This window comes from Fistularia commersonii, chromosome 5, assembly GCF_037954325.1.
Source record: "Fistularia commersonii isolate RoL2024-O1a breed Wild chromosome 5, RoL_Fcom_v1.0, whole genome shotgun sequence".
NCBI lineage: Eukaryota > Metazoa > Chordata > Actinopteri > Syngnathiformes > Fistulariidae > Fistularia > Fistularia commersonii.
Window position 1 is genome coordinate 16,611,338 of NC_141288.1, and position 15,607 is coordinate 16,626,944.

Sequence of the window (15,607 nt, forward strand, 5' to 3'; positions counted from 1 at the left end):
TCTGCTGCTTGCAGAAGCACAGGCTGGGTGACACAGTCATTACTCATGACTTACTTACTTTTCTCTCAGCTATTTGGTCAATAATAGACAGTCCAAATGTGACTTTGTCTTGCTTTTTCATCTTATTTCTCAAGAGTCTTTTGCAAGAGTTTCTCATGGCCCTTCTCCGCCCACTGATTCATAAGTTCGCTACTGTTGTATTGCGAACAACAACCTGACGTCTTTCTGCTGCTGTTCCTGTGTTTTTTTGTTTTTTTTTTTGCCAAAACCCAGTTTAAATTGTTTTTTTTTTTCTTTCAATAAAAAAGGGAACTCCCTGTTAAAAAATGTCATGTCAAAACATAAGTGTGTTTTAATTAAAAAAAAAAATAATTACCCCGCATAATCTTTAACCCGTGGGCTCTCGGGTTGCTTGTGAAACGAGTCGAAATGACTCCGTGTTGTCGCGCCCCTGTTTCAACTCTGCCAGACATTTACTTCCCTCCCTCCGCTTTCACATTTCCTGTGTATGCTACAGCTTTACTACCCTCTAAAATAAAGACAGATAAGGACTTTGAACGCATACCTCTACACGTAGAAGCGAAATAAGAACATGCGCTGCGCCTGTGCGCGGGGTCTGCATGGGTAAGCAAGTCAGCGAGTGTGTAAACTGTGTGTTTTTGCGCAAGGACGTGTATTATGGCTGTACTTCCTGTGTATGCATCAACATCTGCGTCAGCAGGTGTGTGGGTGTGTGAACATGCCCCGAGCGAGGGTGACAGGTTATATGCAATAGGATGCCCCGGGCCGTCTCGGCCTTGCTCGGCAAGCAGGAGCCGATGACACTGCGGCCTCAGACAATACACTACTGTCCTCTGGTCTGCACCTGTGTTGTGTTTCCACGCTAACAAAGATGTGCTGTGCTCTCCGCAGGTTAAAAATCCGCCGCGTTTCCGTGAGTCAGAGACGAAAATAGCGTCGCCGCCGCCGCCTCGTGACCAAAGGCCTTTGTAGTAAAGAGAGCAAATAACTTTGAAAACACAAACATAGAAGTGAGCGGTTAGCAAATGCGTGGCATGCAAGTTCACACACTGTGCGCCGTGGACACAATGCCCCCCTTGCATGTTTGGCTCTGGACAGGAATCGCATCGTAAAATGGGCGCGGTGTTATTGAGTCTACGATAACAATATAAAAGGGATGAGGCTTCGTATTTTGCGAGCCGGAGACCATGATTCATAAAATGAAAAAAAAAAAAAAAAACCTGTAAAACAATGATTATATGTGAAGTGGGTGTTTCCAGGGAATGCGGAGGCCAATTCCCGAAAAGAAAAAAACAGAATAGACTTTTTCACTTACCGAGGGGAACTTGATTAGTTATTTTGTTAGTGTTTCAATCATCAAGATTTATAGTCTTTTGGCAACAACAACATCACCTCAATGGAGAAATATTGTACTGCCTCCTGGTGGCTGGAACAAATTGCAAGCCCACAATGGATTTTATTAGATCTTTTTTTTTTTTTGGTTTCTATTTTTTTAAGCAAAACTACATGAATATATCACTTTTTTTGTGAATAGAGCTTGGTGTGGAAAAGCAGCATTGCAATTCCTGCTTCAGCCCGTGGAGAAGCGGATATTGTGTAATTCATTACAAACGTCACCAATATTCCAAAATATCAGTTGAATAAGTTTTATTATTTGCATTGGTGAACGTGCGTCAAAAAACCCATCAAAATAATTCATCAAAGTCCAGCCGTCTAAGCGATGTCTGCCACTTGTGCTCGTTTCCAGTGACAGCTTGGATGAGTAAGGAAAGTTATTATTCTATATCGCTCCGCTGGATCATCGCCATCATCTCTCCAGTGGCTCTATTTCTTGGACAGAAACTTCATTTTGCTTCCTGGGGAGAAAAAAAGAAGCAGCCGATTTGGACGAGTGTGGCTTATTTTACAAAAGGACGATACATCTGGGTGCGAGGCGTCCTCACCTAAGCCTTTGAGAAACCTGTTGACCCTCCTGTGTTCGCTCTCGTGAATAGAATCCAGGTACTCCTGCACCCTCACCTCGAACAGCCCTGGAGCGAGGGGAGAAGAAAAAAAAAAAAAAAACTTCACGCACCCGATGGACTTCTCATTTATTTTTCTTATCCGAGCTTGGCTTACCTCGCAACGCCCGCCGATGGAGCTCCCGTTCCTGGACGAACCAACCGAACATCTGGGTCTCCATGAAGACCTCCAAGAAGCGGCGCACGGTCTTCGAAGGGATTGCTTTACGAAAACCGTCGCGCTGGAAGGAACCTTGCACCGGGGAAGACGAGGAGGAGGAGTACTCGTCCTCTCGTTCGCTGAAGAAGAAGAGCGGATAGTGGCCCACCAGCTCCACAAAGAAACGCACAAAGGCCTCGGACACAACCGTGCTGAGGTGGCTGGAGTCTGGAGGGAGTACAAGTCACGTCATATTTCATCGATAATGCGCCAAATCACAACAAAGTTTTTTTTGTCGACACTTGACATCTAGATCCAGGTCTGGATTGCCCCTTTTAAAATTATTTACAGAAACCCAACATTCACCCCTGAGCGAGCAAAAGTCACCGACAGAAACGAGCGTAAGAAGGCAGATGATCTCGTACTGATATTTACAGAAGCGCTAACAGTGGAGCTAACAGTAGCGCTAACTTGTAAGAACGTAAAAATAGCAATTTGACTTGAAACGTTTAAGGGGTGTCGAACTCATTTTCACCGAGGGCCACATCAGCATAATGTTTGCCTTCATAGGACCACGTGTAACAGTAACTAAATGTAACCAAATGTAATGTAAAATAAATGTAGCTACTCCTTAATGTTAAATCCAAAATATTACAGATGCATTTGCATAGATGTAAAAAAATTTTTTTTTACTAGTTGCTCTGTTCCAAAGCTAGCTTTCACTGCCGCGGTGTTTTTGGATGCTGCTTTCATGAACATATTCTACTGCCATCGTTGTTCGGCTTTTAATTCTTGAACAGTTTGTTATTTTTCTTGAACGCTAACTTTAGCATACTTAGTTCCATGTTTGGTGTCAAAATGCGGATGTAGATCTGCATCAATTTTTCTCTTGCTGGACATTTAGGGGTCATTTGTATTTCTCAATTCCACACTTGCATGTGTTTGACTTATTTATTTTAAGACAATCAGACCTTTTAAGATGTTCTGGCGGGCCACATTTGGCCCGCGGGCCTTGAGTTTAACACGTGTGCCGTAAAGTATCAATAATGTCCCACCGCTTGGTGCATCTCCTCCTCTCTCGTTTGCAAGCTCTCGTCTCCTCTCAAGAACATTTTCCAACGCCGACTGGAGCTTGGAAGGTAGGATGGAGTCCTCGTCGTCCAACTGCAAGTAATGAAACCGAAATTGGGAAAAAAAAAAAAATCTATCTTGAAAACAAATACGGTGTGCTTTTTAAAAATGTCCCACCTGTCTGAGAAATCGACTGTTCCCGAGATCCACCACCAGAACCTGCCGGGGGTCATAGGAAAAATATTACTTTCTGTAACTTCACTGGACAATTTGACTTTATATCATTTGAATTTCCCCAATGGGGATCAATAAAACATCTTTAAAATCCAAGCAGTATTTAGTACTTCAAGGAGTCGGGCCCCGAATATGTTTATGTAATTTCATTTTTTTTTTTAACCGCATCTCCTGACCTCCTCCAGGGGCAGCTCGGTGAGCTGCGGCAGGGAGCTGGACAGCAGACCCACGATAAAGGGCGTCGGGGTGCAGACGATGTCCAGCATGGCCGACGGCAACACGGGGATGTACGTGTGCTGCCACACGAAAGGGTAGAGCAGCGCCACGACGGCGTGGCAGCACTGCGACAGGGTACTGCAAGAGAACAGCTACTGAAGAGATTCTTGCACGTGGAGCCGATGCCATTTGTACTTTTTGAATTTGCGCCGACGGGAGCAAGAGGACAGAAAAGAGGAAGAGGACAAGAACAAGGCGGCATATTTGCAGACCAGCACCACATGAGGGTGCTCTGGTTTCAAGCACAGGCTCGACACTCGGACTGAAGCCCAAATTAACATTTCCCAAAGGCTGAAGGCTGCGTGCTTCTCTCTTTCACGTCATTGGATTTTTGCATTCCAGTCCTCTACAACTACGATCGTTCTCCCTCTACCCCCCCCCCCCCCCCGCCCCCGCCCTCTCTCTCTCTCTCTCTGGCTTTTATTTGCAGGACAAACAAGCCGGGCCTCCGATCAACAACCCGGCGAGGCGCTCAAAATATCTCTGGCATTTTCCCAGAAAAAAAGAAACGGGCTTGCCTGACGTCTATCTAAAAATGTGGGTCAGAGCCGACCCACAAATCCCAATCCTGAAAACTCCCGTGATGCATTTGCCTTCCACCTGCCGACCCCAAACAGAAGAGGAAAGATATTTCGGACGACTTTTGTATTTGGGGAGCGATCGGAGGCGCTTTCGGGGTAGAAGACGGCGGTCCCACCTGAGTTTGTCGGCGGTGAAGATGACCCTGCGCTCCAGCAGCAGGGAGCCGAACACCCGGAGGAGCAGCCGCAGACTCAGACAGGAGAACAGACACTCGAAGTTCACGTGCTCCAAGCGCGAATCGGAGGGCCGGCAGAGCTCCATCACCTGGGAGAGGCCGAGAACGTCACGACTTTCGCCGTCGGCGATTCCTCTGAAAGGGCGTTATCGGCCGCGCTCGCTCACCCCGGTGCCGGAGCCTGGGAGGAAGGTCTTGACGGTAATGGTTTTCCCCGGAGCAGGAAACTGGGCCTCCATGATGGCTCTCATGAACGGCTGCACCAGAGCCGGGGACAGGGCCCGCCGCCTCTCCACCTCATCCAGCACCTGCAGCGCAGAGATGGACACGAATATTAAAAGTCACAGATATAAAGATTACGAACATATCTATTGAACTACTTCAACTTATTATCAAATTCAATCCATTCACTCTTCTTCGGAGCAGTTGGGGAGGTTTACCTTCGAGAAGAGGTTGAAACAGCCAAGATGACTGACGATGCAATAGACTTCGGGCAGACGTTTGCCTTTTCCACTCGGCTGAAAAACAAACAGATGGAGGTCAACTTTTTAATAACTTGTGAATTATAATGGTTTTGCAGATATGGATTTCGAAGCATCTAATAGGCTCAAGGGGACAGTTAATGCCAAAATGATAAAGAAATAGAAATAAAATAAAATGTAAAACATTCCCGGTGGCCTGTTCCTCGCCTCGGCGCTCGACATTCTCATATAATACAATAGAACCAGATAGTCCCGTTGCTCAAAATAAAATAAAGGAATAGATGAAGTCAACATCACAACCCGGGTTACAAAGACCTTTCAGGTGAAGAGGGTTTGGGGAAAAAGAAACTAGTCGGTTTTGCAATTTCACAAAATCCAGACAAAGAATTCTCGTGAAAAAATATGAAAGAAAAGTGCAATTGAGTGTCTGTCACTTTTAGCACAATTGGCATCCAAAATGTCATTGGGTCCAAAAGGCTAAAAAATTAATTCTGCAGCAACAATTTATATGTTGCTACAGTTGTGATCTTCTAGCTCCACCAGAAGAAATATATGATGAAAGAAACATCAGTTATATTTTGCATCGAAATGACCTTTTAAAAAGTGCAGAATTTCAAATTGTAGTCGTGCTACTACGCATGGATATAAGACATGCAAACACACACACATGCATACACACACAGACAGGACACACTTTCCCAGTTTCACACACTTCCTCTCAGACTGAGATGGACTGTTTTTCCCACAGGCTCGCCAGCTATTTTGGCAAAGGTTATTTACTCAGCCGTCATCGTGGTATTCGGCCACTTCCTGTTCCGTGGCGGCGTGCTTTATTTATTCTACTCATTTCTATTTACCAGCAAACGTCGGCAGTATCCGAACCTTCTGCTCCCGTCCTCTCCAGTCAAAACAAAGGAGAACATCTCGCTGGGAGGGACAAGCCACGACAAATAAATAATGAGCACATTTGGAAAACACACACTGATAATTACTGTTTACACGTACAAAATAGACATTAAATCTGGCTGCGTGCAACTCTTGCATACTCTCTAGATGCAGCTGCTTGTAATTTTGGCATGCTGACATTAATATTATCTCAAAAAAATATTAATATTAAATTAAGTTGAAATGCAAATATTGAATAAAATGATAAATTACTAATCAATATTGCACTAATTTATGTAGATTTGTATTACGTGATGTAAAAAATATTAATATTAAATTAAATTAAAATGTAAATATTGAATAAAATGATAAACTACTAATCAATATTGCACTTATTTATGTAGATTTGTATTACGTGATGTAAAAAATATCAATATTAAATTTAATTAAAATGTAAATATTGAATAAAATGATAAATTACTAATTAATATGGCACTTATTTATGTAGATTTGTATTATGTGATGTAAAAAATAGCAATATTGAATTAAATTAAAATCTAAATATTGAATAAAATGATAAATTACTAATTAATATGGCACTTATTTATGTAGATTTGTATTGTGTGATGTAAAAAATATTAATATTGAATTAAATTAAAATGTAAATATTGAATAAAATGATAAATTACTAATTAATATGGCACTTATTTATGTAGATTTGTATTACGTGATGTAAAAAATATTAATATTAAATTAAATTAAAATGTAAATATTGAATAAAATGATACATTACTAATTAATATCGCACTTATTTATGTAGATTTGTATTACGTGATGTAAAAAATATTAATATTAAATTAAAATGTAAATATTGAATAAAATTATAAATTATTAATTAATATGGCACTTATTTATGTAGATTTGCATTATGTGATGTAAAAAATATTAATATTGAATTAAATTAAAATCTAAATATTGAATAAAATGATAAATTGCTCATTAATATGGCACTTATTTATATAGATTTGTATTACGTGATGTGTCGGGCTAACAAAGGGTCGAGTACCTCGGGTACCGCTCCACCGGCTCCCAGGCCTGAGCGTCAGGGAAACAGAACTGGGGGATGATCCTCAGCTGATCCTCTGTTTCCCGCATGAACTTGAAGCATCGCTCCAACTGCAAACCCCCACCCCCAAAACAAAAAGAATAAATGAAGAACTGCGCTAGTTGTAATTCACAAATTTGCACAGTGTCACTGTCAAAAATAATCTAATTGAGTGCAGTTGCAAATGACAGAGAAATCCCGCATCATTCAGCCAGAATCTATGGGGTAAATACTACGCAGATACAAATGCCGGCTGAGTTAGGAGTGTGTATGCAGCCTGAAGGTGTTGTCTTTTGAGATGCTAATACATCACACCACGTATTAGCTCATGACTTTGTTGACTATTGTGTTTGGGTTCTGCTGTTTGGCCTGCCGCTTCTCCCCAACATTTCCCCCCGGTGTCCAAGATCCGTCTTACATTGGAGGAAACCGTCCTCGTTGTTTTTCTTGGTCCTTTCTCTGACGGAAAGACCTGGTAATGTCTTCCTTTTGTTGACGATGGGATGATGTAACCCATGCCTAAAGGTGTTTGTCAGTGGATGTTGTAACGTAGTCCGACAGCGCTTTCGTTCAGACACAGAGCAATTAAAGCTTGATTTATACTCCACTGTCAGTTCTTGGCAGACGCTGCCTTGTAGCCGCTGCAAGTGCTGCACACTGATGTCAGAATTTTTACTGCAAAGACACTGAATTACAACAAAATGTTAAGTGGCTGCAGGCTCTGACTTTTTCTCTGGACTTCAGTGGCTAAAACAGAGCAGATTTATCTTTTGCATCTGTTCAAATTCTCTATTATTCTAATGCTTAACCTCTTGCAGTTTGTAATCTTGTAGCTGTTTATTGTTACTAAATGGAAAAGATAAAACTGCTTGATTTTTCCCTGCTAAGTTTCTGCTGTCCTGATGTGGGGTTAATGTTGCATCTGCACAAACAAAGAGTGATAGGTTAAAAAGATTATCATGTACCAGGTCTAATCTGGGAGACTTGGAAGCGGTTACATTTTTTCATAACAATCTACAAGTTATCAGTGTCTGTTTTGTATTAAGTTGCTGATGTCCGGTGCCATAAAAGGCAAACTCCAAGTCATGTTTATTTGAGAGGTCTCAGTTTGTACTTGTGTGCAAGCTTGCACCAAATCTGCAAGGTTCTGCAAGGTTCTGCAAGGTTCTGCAAGGTTCTGCGCTCCGAACAATAACTTTTACCCCATAAATGCATCCTTTACGTAATATTATCAGGGATATCTCAATAGATTTTCACTGCTATGCAGATGACACCCTGTTTTGCCAATCACTGGACCCAGGATGCGGGTGGTCCCTAGAGTTGCCAAAAGTAGAACGGCATCCAGATTTTTCATCTTCCGAGCTCCTCTTCTACGGAGTTATCTTCCGATCCCAATCCGGGTCTGGCGTGGGATATCCCATAATGCACCTCCCGATCCTCGGGTCCTGTCTGCACTCATGTCCCTTCACCAATGCGTGATAGTAACCTCATGTGTCCACCCCCATTGTTGTTTCTTTTACCAATATTAAAGTTATTATTGTATCTTTCAGTAGTTATCATGTAGCTTTTATACTGTTAGTAGTAGTAGTATCTCTGTTCTTTTCCCCCAGCAGAAGGTCGGCCACACGGCAGTGTTTCCTCACCGCTGCCACCAAGTGTTCCCCCATGGGTGACTGTTTGGGTTTCTGTAAATGTTTTAGGGAATGCCGTCCAGATCCGCTTTCGAAGTAAACTGTCATAGAGATAAAATCTGCCTCGTCTGACTTGACATATCGTGTAACACTTTCGGCCTCTGACCTTTGGAGGGAACTGCTGTGTGACCTCAGGCAGATAATGGCCCCCTGCCTTTGACTTCTGCAGCGAAACAACCAGAAAGTATTCAAAGAGCTGACGCTGACGGAGCTCCTGCTCCCGCGAGATGTTTCTGGTTTTAGCGCCGTTGCGGCCTGGACGCCTCAGGATGGACCGAACCGATGCGAGGCGCTGCCGTTGAGCTGTCGGGGAGGAGAGAGGACGGATGTACTCAGCGATGAAAGTAGCAAAAAAAATGTAGCAGAACCTGACAGCGAGCAGGAATGATCTTTACCTTTGGCTCTTTCTTCAAACTCACTTTCAGAGTCACTGTTCTCATCTGTCACTGCAAGCAAAGGAGGAGTTTCCCCGGGTTAAAAATCTTTTCTCATGCCTGACGTTTTACACCGAAATGCTGCTTTGCTTCGACATCGTCACCTCGCCCCGAGCTCGTTTCAGCGTAGTGATAAATCCTCCGTAGATATTTCTTCCCGATTCGACCCTCGAACACGCCGTTTATCTTCAGTACGACCTGATCGGCGAAAGAAGGGAATAAATGGAGGGGAAGAAATATTCCAGCTTCTTCTGCCAAGCATGAGAAGAACTCATTTATAATTCTTTGGCAGATGCAGTGGAACCTGGCCATCAAAGTGGATTTAGAGGGAAACAGAAAGGAACCTTTAAATGTCATTTAAAGAGCATAAAATTATTTTCTTATGTAAAAATCGCGTGTGGTGAGACGAAGCGTGAAGAATGAGGATAATCGTGTTTGAAACCAGGTCTTAGGAGAAAAGTTACTCGGTGGATGAACTGAATTTGGCCTGAAGGAAACCCTTTTTTTTTTTTTTTCCAGTTACAGCTGCAGTCACAAACAAACCGTCGGTATCCTGCGGCAGGTTCGGCCAAACGGATCCCCGGCCAGCCAGGGCGCGTGTTCCGACTCGGTCGGGGTGGAAGGGGGGCTGACGTGGAGCGCAGAGGAGATGCTGCTGCTGCTGTTAGTGCGCTGGTGGCTCCTCCGCAGGTCCAGCAGCTTGAAACTTCGGCCGGAATTCTGCCTGAAGAATCCTGGTCTCGATGCCTGCAGAAAAAAATATTTAAGGAGACAGTTTTTTTTTTAATTTTCAGGATTTTTATTTATTTTTTGGGGTGGGGGTGGGGGGGGGGTTATCATTTTATTGTTATTTTCACGAGGTGCAGCAACCTTGCTCGAGTCGGCTCCGGGAGAGGAGGGCAAAGACTGCTGGGAGTGCAGACTCTCCAATTCAATGTCCTCATAAGGATTTTCCTTGGAAGAATCTGCAGGAAACCAAAGAGGACATTGTTTTTCCTGATTTATTAGAGCTTTCAAAGTTGACATGTATACTGCGGCTCATTGCATCATGCATTTTTTTTTAATCAATTTCTAAATCCATGCTATAACTTTGAGGTGCATTGAGTGCAATCCTCATATATCTGAGAAATGCAAAGTAATGTATTATAACTTTAAACCATTCATTGTGATTAACCCGATTGCTATAGGTGACTGAAAAGAATCACTGAACAGCCTCGTATTGCTCCGTCCACACATTTTGTTTTTCCTCACTTGTCGTCCACATTCATGGTTGTTGGTTTTTTTTTTTAAAATAGGCTTCCGAGCTTGATGAGAAAATCAATACCCGCTCTCCGTCCAATTCAAACAATCTGTTGACTATTTCCCAATATGGATCAAGAATGGGAAAGTTCAAGTCTCTTCAAGAGAAATAGAATTGGTGACATAAAAACTATCAAAATCAAACGAGTGAAGAGGTTTAAGAGTGGAAGTGATACTTGGCGGAGTATTTAAAAGTAGAACGCGTAGTAGATATTCCATAATAAAATCAATTTAGATTGAATATATAGTATTCTGAAATGTTAGGACTCACACTGGTTTAACATTAATCTGACATTAATCTACATTTCATCTCACAATGGACTGTTTCAAACTACATTTCAGCATTTCTCTTTTGTTTGCTTTTTTGCCGGCGCCGAGAAGAAATGTGAAGGTCCGTCACCCAGGATGTCCTCGTAGTGATGTTCCTGAGACAGAGAGCGAGAGGGGAGGGTGCAGCTCGAACCCGGGATGTCTTCATACTCAAAGGATTTCCTGTAACACCATAAAAAGGTAGAAGCTGGTATTAAAGTGTTTGCGGGATAATTCAAGATGGATGTTTGGAGTCCTGACCCACCCAAATACAGCTGTCTGAAATCCATGATCTCCACTGTACTCTGAGTTTCAAGGTATTTCTGCTGGCTTAAAGGCAGATTTAGAAAATCCTTTGAATTATTTCTTTTTTTAATGATTCTCTTTCCTCATTTAAGCAAAAAAATGTATTGCTATTATACCTGTGATGTTTTCCCGTGCTCTTCGAAAGCATTGGTTAAATTTGCAGAGACATCGGTGTTGAATAACCTAGCAAAACCAATGACCGGGATTATCTAGTAATTGTTTTAATATTTTTATATCTATATTAATATTTAAATTTTTAGAAAATTATATCTGAGCAACAGCTTACGCCTCAAGGTCTGTGTCTAACCAACGTGTCGGCTGTTCACTAACATTCATCCATCCGTCACGGGGGATGCTGAAGGCTATTTCATATTGATATAAATATTTATAAATAGAAATGTATTGCTATTACATCTGTTATATTTTCCCACACTCTTCAAAAGCAGTTAATGATACCAGTGGTGAACCAAGCAAAACTAATGACTGTAATTATCATGTAATTTTTTTTACACTTTTATATTTACACATTCCAAAAATTCATTTTTTTTTTGGATTGTACTTTACACTTTGACACTTCAGAGTTTATTTATTTTATCTATTTTTTACTTTTATTTTTTCTTGCTGCTGCTGCTGCTGCTGCTAACCAACTTCGCGATCATGGGATTATTCAAGTACATCCCATCTCAAATATTCATATTTTTAGAAAATGATTTTCAACTGATATCCGAGCACCAGCTCATGCCATAAGGTCAGTGTCTGACCCAGACTTGGGCATTTTATGGCCCGCGGGCCACATCCGTCCCGTTTTGCTTATTTATCCAGCCCGCCAAACTATTTTCTTTGATTATTTTCAATCAATATTGAATTTAGAAACTTATTTTTTCCTTTTTAATTTTTTTCCAAAATAATGTTGTTCGGTACATTTATATTATTATTCATGATTTTAAAATTGAAATAAAATGCCAAAAAAATTGAAACATTTAAATTGAAATTTTCATCTTGTTCACCAAATTCGCCCGCCCATAAAAATCAAATAAGAAATGTGGCCCGCCAGCCAAAATAATCGCCCGCCCCTGGTCTAACCAATATGTCAGCTGTTCACTGACAGTCACTCAATATCCGAATCGAACCCGGGACCTTCTTGATCAGAAACGTTGCGCCGTGCCGCCGCCCCTTCGGATACCTGTTGCTGTTCTCTCGGATTCTCTCCCCACACATTCGGCGGTAGACGCCGAGAGGGGGTTTGGAGAGGTGCCACGTGGGGTTGGAGGGCAGCGGAGGAAGGTTCCTCTGTCTCGGGCCCTTTTTGCTGCCGTGGTGCTGGAAGGTGCGCCTGGGTTTGGGGAGCGGGTTGATGGGCAGAGACCCCGGCTCAGTGTACACGTTGTCCCGCTGTTCCGACCTGTCCCTAAACTCCGCGGGCTTCGCCTCGCCGGACTTCCCCGAGGACTCGGATTCCGTCCTCCTCACCTCCACCTGCTTGTCTTTGCTCGGCGGGCTGAAGTAGTTTCCCAGCTCCGGAAGGCTCTTCCCTTGGGTTTCTCCCATCGCCTCCAGCTTTTTAAAAAGAGTGAACACCGCTCTCTTCTCTTGGCTGTTTTGCTCCGAGCTCCTCTTGTCTTTGCTTCTCCTCAGTGACCCCACCTGCTCCCCAACCACCGGCGAACAAGACCCGGAGTTGCCCGGCTTTTCCACGTTCTCCTTCTCGTGATCCCGCTTTTCTTTGGAGGCCGTTCTTCCACAGTCGTCGCCTTTTTTGTTCTCGCCCGGCTTGCCGGTCTTCGCCGGGCCTCTTTGGCATTTCCCGGCTTCAGCGGGCGAGCAAGGCCTTGAATCTCCACCGCGCTCTTTGTCGAGATCCTGCCTCTCTTGCCTCGGCGCTGTCCTGCCTTCGACGCTCTGCCCGCCGTTGCCTTTCGAAGGCGGCTCTGTCTTTTTAATCGTACCGCTTTGGCCCAAAGAACTTGCGGGAACAGGTGGATAGGAGGGTTCTTTCCCCTCCCACAGAGAAATCTTATCCTTGATGTTGGAGCCATTGGATCTGGAAAGCTTGTTGCACACCGACAGCGTGTTCTCGCCATTATGGGGGTCAAGGGTCGTCCTCCGATGAGCCATCACGGATGATTCTTCCCGATGGTCGCGCAGGTTGTCCAACGGCGCCAACGGGAGTTTCGGTGTCCCCGCTCTTCTGGACTCTTCCCCTTTGATTTCGACAGGATCAACACGGAAAACACCTCCCTTGCCGAGACGATCCTTCTTCGACCTAAACACACCCAGAACAACGGGGATATTTTTGTCGATGAACATTAAAAGAGTGCCAAAAAAACAGTTTTGCATCCAAGGCAAATGCCCGACGGCGTGTCAAGAGAATCTTGAACTCCCGGTACGGTCACTGGAGTTTGCAGTTTAAAGGACACGCAGTCTTTTTCTGGCAACAGTGGGAAAACCCAGCCTGAGACCAAATGCCTGAGCGCAGGCCTATGACCGAGGATCTTATTCTCATCGGCCTCGCAAAATAAACAGATATCTGAACCCGGGCCAATTTCATCAGTCTGTTATGATTTAATAAATAAACCGGAGGAAATGGGAAGCCCTAATTTAAAAGACCTTTCAGGACTTTTCCTTAATGGACGTGACGAGTGAAATGCACCAGAGGCTGGTGATTTTTGATCCTGGAGCACAGGAATCGGTGGAGTATCGTGTCCATTTGCCGAAGGGGGGAAACGTCGACCGACAAACCTGTTGACGGAGGAGTAGATGCAGCCTGGCTCGGTTGGCATTCTCTTAGCAGCCATGATCCCCGCGCACCTGAGAAGGAAAAGGAGACAACTCCCATGACTCCACTGGTCCCAACAATTTTAGTCCGATTATTTACTCAATATCTTATTTAAGATATCATTGTATCCTTTGTAAGACTGCAATGGCCTTAACTACACTCTCCAAAGTCACCCAGCTCTAAATCTGTAGAGCGACCATTGACAAATGCTCATCTTCGCTGACGCAAATGTTAGAAAAAAAGATTTCTCACCCTGAGGTCACTAAGCTAAAATTCCGACTTGGACCCGATTCAGGGCCATATATGGCGGTGGTCACAAATCTAAAACGAAAAAAGCCCGGTCTGCAGATGTTTTCCACTGTCACAATAAATACGACTCAGATGTGACCATAAATACGTTATTTTTTTTATTTATTTTTTTTTGAATAATTATAAGGAACTTTTAAATGTTTTCTCATTTTCATTAACACTCTAAGTGCAGAATTTTACCAATGAAATGGTGCATTTAGTTCGTATCAATATGAGATCAACATCCTTGACATGAGTGATGTTTTAAGTGCTTTATTAAAGGGCCAGCTGTGTAGACTCAAAGAAAAGCAGTTAGACAACTCCCCCGGGATTTTTAATATGCGAACCAACATTTCAGTGATCGCTCCGTGTTACTGAATCCCTCTCCTCCGTCTTTTCTCTCCGCCTGTATATTTTCGAAGACTCCTGATTCTACCGTGGTCTTGAAGGAGGCCGGTCATCGACCCTCGCGGATCATGAGGCTCACACTTTCACATCTCTGAGGTTATTGTTTCAAGGTTCGCCGGCCTCCAAGTCAAACTGCAGCCCCTCTCTCTCTCTCTCTCTCTCTCTCTCTCGGCCCTGGGGGATTTTTTATCGCCGTTTATTTAATTATCCCGTGGATGCCACCGATAAAAGTGCAAAAGCAAAGAGGTTACAGTTTGCGGCATTTTCAAGCTGGGAAAGAGTACGTGCCGAGAACGTGGGATAAAGTTAGCAAGCCAATGGACACAGCACAGCTAATCACATGATGCTTTTAAAGGAAATGATGTTTTAAATTATAAAAAAACACGCCCATATTAATCCTCCTGTTTTCTTTTTAGTCATACAACTATCCTTCAACAAAGATTCACAATGAAAACATAATCTTGCAGTAACTTATCAGGAAGGCCAAGTGTGTGTGTGTGCACAAATGAACATCCGCGTAACATCATTTCTAGCTTCAACACCTGCTAAATTATTCTTACCTCCTTCCGCCGAACAGTTTCCCTCCATTCATTTGTAAAATTAAGCCATAAAGCCACAGGTGCAGCAGCGAGATTATCCATCCTTGGGGCTCCCGAGCCACAGGGGCAGAGTTACGTCCAGATTACAGAGTTATGTCACCAGATACATTCGTGCGAGATTGAATAACGGACGTATGAATGTAAGTGTCCCCACCACAAACTACTGTCCTCTTTACTCCTTTCTATAATCCTCAACTTTCATTCACTCTCTCTCCCCCCACATGGACAACTTCCTTTCACTCCCTCCCTCCCTCTCTCTCTCTCTCTCCTTCTCTCTTGCTCTATTTTTCTGGCTGCAGAGCCCTATGAATGAATTGTCTCATTTCCATTGATTTTGCTCCGGTTGTGTTTATGAGTTGCATGTTGGTGGAGAAGCATGGTTTTAAACCAAATGGTCTCTCTCTCTCTCTCTCTCTCTCTCTCTCTTGCTGTTTTCCCCCCTCACAGTCTGAATAGGAAAATACCTCTTCAGCACCATACTCTTTTTATTTCTACACGGTAGTAAC

At 43.3% G+C, this 15,607-nt stretch overlaps 1 protein-coding gene across 1 annotated transcript; it reads right to left on the bottom strand.

Annotated features, from left to right (window-relative positions):
* Positions 1-1,671: 1,671 nt before the first annotated feature.
* On the bottom strand, positions 1,672-15,277 carry LOC147234212 (DENN domain-containing protein 2A-like). Its single transcript, XM_086147040.1, has 20 exons — positions 15,063-15,277; positions 13,770-13,838; positions 12,214-13,293; positions 10,816-10,907; positions 9,987-10,081; positions 9,660-9,863; positions 9,221-9,314; positions 9,078-9,128; positions 8,789-8,985; positions 6,953-7,062; positions 5,859-5,928; positions 4,960-5,037; positions 4,687-4,827; positions 4,460-4,608; positions 3,663-3,840; positions 3,430-3,471; positions 3,237-3,345; positions 2,140-2,409; positions 1,965-2,051; positions 1,672-1,877 (listed from the first exon to the last, which is right to left on the bottom strand). The coding sequence occupies exons 1-20, from the start codon at positions 15,092-15,094 to the stop codon at positions 1,846-1,848; spliced, it is 3,180 nt and encodes a 1,059-aa protein (XP_086003166.1). The 5' UTR covers positions 15,095-15,277; the 3' UTR covers positions 1,672-1,845.
* Positions 15,278-15,607: the final 330 nt, after the last annotated feature.

Bases quoted from the DNA above. Each gene is read 5' to 3' on its own strand.
- LOC147234212 (XM_086147040.1), bottom strand. From the start codon at position 15,094: ATGAATGGAGGGAAACTGTTCGGCGGAAGGAG. The intron at 9,864-9,986 runs GTTGCTGCACCT...TTTTTTCTGCAG, and splicing joins CCGGAGCCGACTCGAGCAAG to GCATCGAGACCAGGATTCTT. The intron at 3,841-4,459 runs GTGGGACCGCCG...GTTCTCTTGCAG, and splicing joins TTCACCGCCGACAAACTCAG to TACCCTGTCGCAGTGCTGCC.